Raw genomic sequence first — 10,274 nt, 5'->3', positions numbered from 1 at the left:
AATACTAATAATTTAAATACATGGAATAAAATTCAAAATGAAACCATATGGTGGTGCCCCTACCTCTCCAAGAATAAAAATATAAGTGCAGGCGTGGCCATTTCGTCATCTTACCTCTATTATATATAATATATATTCTAGTGTGAGAGTGAAAGTGAGTGTTATAAAACTTATAATATATATATACAATACAGTCACACTCACCGTGACTGATACCAACACTTAAATCACTGTCTGCTTTACTTTCCATGGAGGATCCGTCTTTTACGCTCCCCACAATCTCACTCTTCTGAATATATACATCTTATTATTCATCAATATTATTATCCTTCAAGTTTTGAATAATAATAATAATATGGGTAAACCATGGTTGCTTTACAAGGATGTTAACAAGAAGCAGGCTGCTGGAAAATCAAGAAAGAGAGATGGAGACAAGCATGTGTCTTCTTCTTCTACATTTGGTGGATGCATGAGTGCTATTTTTAATATGTTTGATATTCATCATTATCATCATCTTCCATTTCATCAACCTTCTTTGATCTCTGAATCTTGTGTTAATAATAATATTATACATGAAGAACCAAATGTAATCCTCAAAGGTATCTCTCTCTCTCTCTCTCACACACACACACACACTCACAAGGTTTAGTTTGTATTTAGGGGTCTGCTATACACACCGTCTTTGTTTCAAACAGTTGTTTGGATAGAGGTTGGACGGTTGTTTTGACTAAAAGTTTTTAAATTTGTCTGTCTTGGTCGTCCGGATAATGGCCAAACGACTGTTCTAACCAATAATTTTTGAATTATTTGAAACCTCTATTGTCGGAACGACGTTTCAGATATTGTTCAAACGATTGTTCTAGCTAGCCAATAACTTTTAAAGTTTTTTTTTTTCAAAGTGGCCGTCTGAGTGTTTTTTGGACGGCCGTTTATGACGTTCAATCAGATAGGATTGGTGTAATCCTCAAAGGTATATATCTCTCTCTTTACTCTCTCTCTCACACACACAGAGTTTGTATTTAGGGGTCTGCTATACACGCCATCTTTGTTTCAAACAGTTGTTATGGATAGAGGTTGAACGGCTGTTTTGACCAAAAGTTTTAAAATTTGTCTGTCTTGGCCGTCTAGATATTAGCCAAACGACTGTCATGGCCAATAATTTTCAAAATGTTTGAAACCTCTATTGTCGGAACGATGAATTGAACATTGTTCAAACGACTGTTTTAGTCAGTAAATTTTAAACTTTTGAATTTTTTTTATTAAAACGGACGTCTGAGTATTTTGTGGACGATCGTTTGATGACATTAAATATTATTCATTATATATTTGTATTAATTTTATGTAAAACAGGTGCAGAAGCACCCAGGAACAGCTTGGAAGTAGAGGAACAAGAATCATCTTCATCAACATGTTCATCATCATTAAAACTTAAACAAGAAACAAACTATAAAATCCCTGTAAGTTAATTTCTTTATTCTATTATTATTATATCTTATATTTAATTATTTAAGTTAATAAACAATTATCTAAACCATAAAGGTTGTCATGATGATGGTCATAATTATTATTTATCGTTTACAGTGAATAAATATGGTCGTTGGATCCATTATTAATATTTTTATATATATTTTTTTTTGTAATAGATGCGTGACATTCAAATTAATACAAAAAGATCAAAAATATTAACAGAAGACTTATCATCAGAATGTAGTAGTTCACCTAGTACAAAAACACCAACACTTGTTGCAAGGTTAATGGGACTTGATCTTCTACCTGAAAACTCATCTCCATGGGTTTCATCATCATCCTCTTGTACTACACCATCAAACCCTCTTTTGAAATTGTCATCTAACAAGTATAATAGTACTCGTTCGTTGCCCGTGACACCAAGGTTATCGACTGGTGACATTCGTTCTAGGCCCTCCACAGAGGCTGACTATCACCACCGTCTTTCACTCCAAATTAATAAGGAGAACAAGAGGAGGTATGATGAGGGTTCGAGTGAGTATGCGAAGCAAATTGCGAAACAAATTAGGGAGAATATTAGTAGGAGAGTTGCCGGTGCTGATATTACCAATACCGGTTATAAGAGTAAAGAGCATAGGAGAGATGAGTTTCTTGTGGTGCTTAAACCGAATAGACCATCGTCGGGGTCTAAAGCCAATGCCGTCAACAAATCAAGAAATCTTGATAAAGGTATGTAGTACAGTTCGGTTCAGCCATTTTTGATTGAATTTCTATATAAATACGTACGATTTTCGATAAAAATAAAGAAAACTAAATTCAACCAGTCTGGTTTGAACGGTTTAACTGTTTTGATATGCCTGAATTTATGTGTAAATATAGTTTTTGGAAAAACTACATTGAACCAAACCGGTTTAGACAGTTTAAAGGTTTTTATTTTTACTGAATTTATGTGTAAATATGATTTTGAAAAAGCTAAATCAAACCAAGCTGGTTAAGGCGGTTTAATGGTTTTTGTGTTGACTGATTTTTTGTGCGAATACAATATTTGGTGCAACTAAACTAAATAGGTCTGGTTTGGATGGTTTTACTATCTATATGTTTATAAATGATTAAATATATATTTTTAGTAATTTCAGGGCATGGATTTGGAAAAGAAAATTATGAACCAACACCCCTTTCAAGCTCAACAAGAAAAAGATTAATGGAGATTAAGAACAATCTCAACAAACCAAATTCTAATTTAAGAAGTTCTCCATTATCATCAAATTCAGAAGCCATCAAATCACCACCATTGATGAAAGATGATGTGAAGCAAGAGAAGCCAATAATAAAAATGCAAAAATGCAAGAAAATTGCAAGTGAAAAATATGATTTGAGATTGAAAAAAATGCACCAACAAGATCAAGAACCATGTATGAAGAAATGCAACAAGAAGTCAACTCCATTGTCAAACCATCTTGTGAAGGTCAACATTAACACAACAAAGTTTATGTCTTTCAAGAAAGACATGGCGTCATGTACATCATCAACAACTACATTACCTCAAAAACAAGTACTTGTCTAACCTTAGTTACCTAGTACCAACACAACATGACACAACAACATTGTCATTATCTTTTTTACTTTCTTAATATTTTCACATTTTTATATTTTGTCCTTTTTATTAATTTATTTGTTTTAATATTTTAACAATGTTTACAGGATATTAAAGACACCCACAAGCTCACATTTCAAGACCAAGTCAGCACTAACGGTAACAGTATCAGTAACAGTAAAAACAATGACTGTATCGCCGCCATCACCACCACCGCCATCAGATGTTTAAATTCCGATTATTTCAACTACATTTCAAAAATTCTCAATCACACCGGAATTGAAAACACAACACTCATCTCAATTTCACATTGGTACTCCCCTTCACACCCACTCCACCCATCAATATTTCAACAAATTGAAAAAAATTGCCACCCTACCGCCACGGGTGCGGCCGACCGGAAACTAATATTCGCGGTGGTGGACGAGCTTCTAGTGGATATTTTGAAGCCCTACATAAGTTTAAAACCATGGGTGGGGGTGGGTGGACCAAATTCGCATCGAATGTATGGTTCGGAGCTTATGGGAATATTATGCGAAAAAATCGGTGGTTTCCCGGCGGCGAATTGTCAAGTGTTGGAAGATATTGATGGGCTGATTGAAGGGGATATGAGAAATAGCACACGGGTGCTTGGAGAGACCGCGTTTGCGGATGAGGCGGAGGAGCTGGTGGCAGATATCGAGCGTGACGTGGTTGACACGTTGGTTGGTGAGGTGGCAGGGATGATACTGCACATTAAATCAAAGGGCATTTGGTCCAGTGATATCTTATATTATAAAAAAATAAGTTAATGGTTCAAATTCTGTAATAGACAATAATATATAATAGATGTAGATAATTATGTTTTTGAAAAAAGAAAAAAACATATTGCATGTTGGATGTGGAAGCAGTTTCTGACTGAGGTAACATGGTTAAGTCACGTGATCAGATGCCCATTTGTTAAGGGGTGCACGTGAGAGGTCAAAAAGTATTAAAAAGAAAAAAGAGAAAAAAAAATATATTTGGCAGCTCAATAAGAAGAATGGCTAAAAAGAAGTGGGGGCATATTAGCAGCTTTACAAGGTTAACAAAAGATTCATGTTTAAGCCTGTTTCTTTCTGTTTGTAAACATCTAGTTGTATCAGTTATTTAAATATCAACTAACTGTCTTTTAATATATTATTATATTCTTTTTTACTATTATAGACAGAATATGAATATGAATGTTTCAACTTTTTGAATATATCTTTTACAATTGTTAGTTTTGTAAATTTTACTACAATTAGAGCCATAGACGAATCGCATCGAATCAAACTGAACAAGACATTGCTCATTTCGTTCGTTAAGCTATATCAGGCAAACAAACGGTTCATAAATGCCTAAGTGAACAAAATTTCTTGTTTAAATCTGTATGAAACAATTAGTAGAGTTATTAAAAAAATATTAAAGAACTTTTAATCAACAAACATTACCGAACGCAAACAGAAGTAAACAGAAACATTATCGAATGTTCACGAACGCAACTGAACGAACATTGTCTTTATTTATATTTATTCATTAACTCAATCGAAACGAAATTCTTTGTTCATGTCATTTCATTTGTTTGTCAAACGGTTTTTTGTTTACGGCCCCACCGATATTCATCTTAATTTTAATAATCATTAATTATTAAAATATGAAAGATCGAGATCTTTGTAATATTTGGTTCGATTTTAAAAAGTAGGCCTTCGTATGACTAGGTTGGGTCAGCTGACGTTGTATCTGACTATCTGGGTAATTATTTGTTAGTTGGTCGTTAAAAAAATTTAAAATTAGAAAGACAATGAATAAGATAAAGTTTAAAGGGTGAATTTACCGAGGAGGTATCTTCCATGAATTTCCGTGAAGGTAGCACTACCCAAGATATTCATGTTTATATTTTTAACTGTCACATGTTGACCGTTTAAAACATATAACCGAGTAAAAAGTTTTCATATTTGTATATTTAATGGCCATGACTCCATGAGGCCGGTTAGAAGAATATTTTGTTGGTTAATTTTAATAAGATAACTTTTCTTAATTGTATGATTAGTTTTAGATTAAAGTAATTGATGAGTTAATTAACAGCTAAATCGGATAATTTTAAATAAACGTAGCTAGTTAGTATTTGACCTCAAAATAAACTAAATGCTATATTTTTATACTACTAAACTACTAACATATTTAGTTCCTTAAATTGTTATAATATTCCATTCAAAAAATATGTTTGTAACTTGATTTAGGTGAATGAAGGGGTAGTGTCTCAAACCGGATCAAACTCGGATCTGAATCAAACAAATGGAGAAAAAGCAAGGGGACTCCCTTTTCGAATGTGCACCCTCAAAGCGGATATGTCCTAAACACCGAGGAACAGAAGGTACAGGCTAGGATCAATACGAAAGCTAGAATCGTGCTGGAAAAGGCATAAACGGGGCGAAGCCACATGTGAAGCCAGTATGCCCGGAGCCACACATACACACCCATAACAGAGTTAGTAGTATCAAGAGGTGTGTCCCGCGAAACGACATCTACGATCTCCACTATGATAGTTGCAGAAGAGACAACCCAATGCATCCTCAACATGTGACCCAACGGCTGATCTCCATCACCGTACACATTCACCTATAACTATGAGGTCCTATTTAACGGTAAAGCATTCCATCACTCCATCTCAAACCATATACTCTTTATGCTTACATTTATGCTTACACATGACGCATGGAGAGTCCAACCCTTGGGAAAACACTCACTCAACCACGTTTGAATCCGTGTTTCTTCTAAAAGATTTGGATGCTTGATATATTATTTAAAAACATGTAACAACCAACATAGGGTCTAGAACCCCGTTTAAAAACATTCACACAAAGTTAGTATCATAATATTTACTATTATTCATTTTACTATAAACCCTAAACCCATGAAATACAAATAGTAATAAATAGTTGAACTATAACTTGATTATTTTAATTGCATGTGGGGAAGAATTATAATAGTAAAGGTACACCAAGTTATTAATTTCTAACCATCGGAATTCAATGTTTCTTTTAAAAATGTGTGATTATTCTGAAGTTATAATGATGTTTTGACATGTTGGTTCATATGGCCATTATGATTGCAGAAGAAACTGGTGGAATGTGGCCTAGTGTTAATTACATTTGACCACCACAACAGTTTATGAGGTAACATCCTAGATTCCAAGCTAGGCCTAAGGTCTTTTCGATATTTAACTATTTTTTTTTAATTTATTTTCTTCAAAGACACCAAATATATTAATAAGTTTGTATATGTGTCATCTTTACGCATGGGCTATGTTCGTCTTCACTGTATCATTCCAATTTTATCGGATGTTCCCAGAGAGACATGTATACATTAAAACGTAACTTCTTCTTCCTCGAATTGTAGGAAACACGTAAAACATACACATGACTATAAAGCAAGCATGTAGTTTAGTTTAAGTTAGAACATATAGTCTATTTTTGAAAGATTGACAAGGATTATATGAGCTAGTTCAAGACGGTTGATGCATAATTCAAACGAATGACACACAAACGTATCCTTGGTCTTGGATATTCAAGACGTATCAAATTCAAGAATAAATTATATTTGTATATGTTAATTGAGGTTTCAATCACTTAAGATCAATACATAATTAGACTGCTTAGAAATATATTTTTCATAAACTAAGACACATGTTTCACATAATTTAATGTAATGAAGTATTGTTTTGATTAAAAATAGTTAGAAAAAAAGGTATTTCATTCAAATAAATTGACAAAAACTTCTTGATTTATAGTTGTCACAACCCATCTTTCTTTAGTCACGTAATGTTAGTTCTAATAAAAAACCAATATTGTTCTAGACAATAAACGACTAGCTTGTGGCCATATCGTGAATTGACTATACGCTCTGTTTAAAACTTCTCCGTGTTGTTTTTTTTTCTTTATTTAAACGTTTTCTCCATCCATATTTGAATCTTCCTGCTTAATCTTTTAACTAGTGTTTAAAAATTGTGTTTTATAAATAGTGTTTAAAAAGAACTTTAAACACTATGTTTAAGTAAATAAAACCATACACCAAAGTTCTCATACTCATAAAGACATGGACCCAACCACCAGATCTTGCATAGTGTCAACCACTCCCTTGTTTTCCAACATGTGTTCGAAAAAAACCGAACAGTAATGGATATGCCATTAATTACAAAATAAACTTTATTTTTTTATTTTATTTATATTATTATTATTATTATTATTTGAACGGCTAAATGCTACACTGTAGGGATTAAACTATTAACCTCCTGATCAACACTCAAACCAGCTTATGACCTCATTAAAGTGAGAATGACGCGAAATAATCTTTCTAAATTTTTTAAACCGATAATATTCTAGTTTAAAACTTTTTCATCTACCTACAATATCTAAGATATCAAAAAGTTATGTTACATGCCATGCAATACAAATCATGATTTTATTGGTGTAATGACATGTATGTACTTTGTATTTATAATTTTATGAAATTATAAAATTCACCATTAAAATATAATAAACACACATATTATTATTTTATAAAATAACTCAAAATAAAACATTATCATCACCGGACATTTTAATCTTTTTGGAAAACTCTTTTCCATTGCTTTCATGATCGACATCTTCATGTACGTTACTCCCAAGCACACATCATAATTGGGTATTAGTTTTTTTAAGTATATAATATTAACCAACAATTCGACATGAAAACATATTTGCGTTATTTTCTATTTTTATGTTATCTCGTCCAATGAGCATGTACTTTCTAGATTTCTAACACTCATGTCAATTTTGTTGGTCGTGTAAAAAGAAATTATTACTCTTCTAGTTTTAATTTAATAATAAATATGTACTTCAATTTGTATTTAGATAAATATATCGAATTGGTTAAAAGATGATTTAATGTAAAAATTTTATGTAGTTTAAAAAAAAACAAACAGATCTTTGAGTCGATATTCCAAAAAATGACTTCATAAAAAACTAGCTTATTTATTATTTATTGAAAAACTTGTGTGGTACACCGTACACGAATCTCAAACAAGTTTTTTAATGACCGTATTTATTTTCCTTTTTGTTCAACTTACTTTACCAAAATTCGTTTTCATTTCATCACTAGAAAATTAGTTTATATTACATATACTAATTACATCATAAAACTAAAACAAACAAACAAAATTAATACCGTTTGATGGTTAATAAAAGTTTTGTCAGTCATTGAAAAAAAGATTTATAATATTTTGAAGCATTTCAAACTTAAAATTGAGTGGAATCAAGAAGAGGTATATAATGCATTAATTATGACCCGTGAACCATGCGTCATGTGTGCAATCTAATTCAGGTTTGAAATCAATTCATATGTGCATGCATCTGTTTCCTTATGACATCATGCATTTATGCCATTACACAGTATTTTTTTTTTTAAACTAGACAATATTATAACAAAATATAAAAATAAAAACATAACAAGGTGTGACAACCGCTAAAAATTAGACTAATCTGGTAATTATCTTAACCGTAATCGTGTATTAATTAGTAAAATAAATATATAGGAATAATATTTTTAGTCAAAGTTTTTGACTTTAGTTGAATTTTAAAATATGGAACCCGAAAAAAGTTCAATTTTGTCGTGTAGCTGACACTGTACAGATTGAATACCGGGTAATATCTCAAAACGTATAAATTCATAAACGTGTCAAGATGATATCGAAAAATAAAATTTTATGTTAGGATATTAGAGATAGTGTATAAACTTAATTTTAGAAGGTTCGAATCGCAAAAATTAGAAAATAAGTAACCGAAAGCCAGTAGAGGACACCGTAAGAGCCCGACATTAAGTTTATCAGAAAATTTTGTTTTTAGGCAGACATTGACTGTAATCTAATTTCGCTCAAAGTCTGATAAAAATTATTAGAAACGGAAGTCGTTTGGCTAGATAAATTACGAGATACGTTAAACTTTAACACCTAGGTATTATCACATGTCATTATTCAAAACCACCTCTCCCTCCTCCCTCTCCCATCTCTCTCGCCGCCACTTACACACAACCCAACCCACCTCCCAAACCCACCAATGAAAAGCTTACATATAGGTATGCAATGATTGATAGATTACTTGGAAGCTACACACTTGGACACATGCACACCCTATACCATCCAACTCACAACCCTATACCTCTCTTTCTCCCTTCATATAACCGGCCACCCCACCACCACCTTACCATCTCACATTTTCAAATTTTTATACACGCAACACTTGATTAGGAGATCTTTGGTGGAAGGTTAAGCTAATAACAAGAAGTAGGAAGCCAAAGGAAGGATTATAGCCAACACAAGGTCACATTATCACCTCCTTAGACACCAAATCCGAAACCCAAGGTAACCCACTTCAAGATTTGTGTATATTAGTTGCTATTTGATGTTTAAAGCTTGATTTTAGTATGCTTGGTAGTGTACATGTAGGTATAATATGGATATATACATGCATATGTGTGAACCGTGAGTTTACATAGGAATGTATAAGATGGGTTTTGTTGATTATAGGACTTGTTATGGTTGCATTTTAGCATGTATAGATTGTCCATATTGATGTTACTTGAGTTTGTTTAAACAAATGGGTTTAGGTATTGTTTTAATATTGGAAGTAAATGTGTAAATGGCCAAAAGATCAAAGATGGATAATGAGTAAAAATACCCATGTTAGGCCGTAAGTTTTGATTTTGGTATTGGATTGAAGTTGTAAGCTTGTTAAATGGTAAAATGGTTAAAGAAAGAATGATAATTTTGAAAACCACATACTTGATTACTTGAAAAAGTTGTAAGTAATAATAATAATGGTTTTGAAAGGATCTTGGAAAAGGGTTGACAAAAAGTGTAGGGATTTGACTTTGTTGGAAAGTTACTTACACATGCAAGTAATACAAAAATTTGATTTTGATCATAAAGCTCATACTTGTCTTATATGGATTGAAAATGACAAACTAAGTGATTGAATGGGACATATGGAAAGGAATAAAATCTACTAGAAGTACTAGGATGCATGAAACATGATAACTTAGATAAACAAGAGTTTGTGTTAAACTTACTAATAAAGGAAACTTTGTAAATTGTACAAGTTGTTTCGCAAAATGATTTGATAAGTGAACATAATCTTGTGTGGATGATTAAAGACTTGTGGTTAGGATTACTTCAGTA

The 10,274-nt window shown here is 32.3% G+C and overlaps 1 protein-coding gene and 1 non-coding gene across 2 annotated transcripts; one reads left to right on the top strand and one right to left on the bottom strand.

The window, feature by feature from the left end:
* The first annotated feature begins 208 nt into the window (after positions 1–208).
* On the top strand, positions 209–4,335 carry LOC143563064 (uncharacterized). The gene is made up of 5 exons (XM_077050699.1): positions 209–599; positions 1,351–1,457; positions 1,644–2,196; positions 2,604–3,019; positions 3,169–4,335. The coding sequence occupies exons 1-5, from the start codon at positions 356–358 to the stop codon at positions 3,850–3,852; spliced, it is 2,004 nt and encodes a 667-aa protein (XP_076906814.1). The 5' UTR covers positions 209–355; the 3' UTR covers positions 3,853–4,335.
* Positions 4,336–6,320: 1,985 nt separating this feature from the next.
* On the bottom strand, positions 6,321–6,418 carry LOC143563078 (U6 spliceosomal RNA). The gene has a single exon (XR_013140598.1). It is a non-coding gene; the product is annotated as a U6 spliceosomal RNA (small nuclear RNA).
* Between the last annotated feature and the right edge of the window lie 3,856 nt (positions 6,419–10,274).

Source organism: Bidens hawaiensis, unplaced genomic scaffold (assembly GCF_021521415.1).
Source record: "Bidens hawaiensis isolate Kalapana, Puna unplaced genomic scaffold, B.hawaiensis_p1.1 tig00021234_1, whole genome shotgun sequence".
Taxonomy (NCBI): Eukaryota; Viridiplantae; Streptophyta; class Magnoliopsida; order Asterales; family Asteraceae; genus Bidens; species Bidens hawaiensis.
Note: the sequence above shows the minus strand (reverse complement) of the source record. Positions and strands in the feature narration are given on the sequence as shown.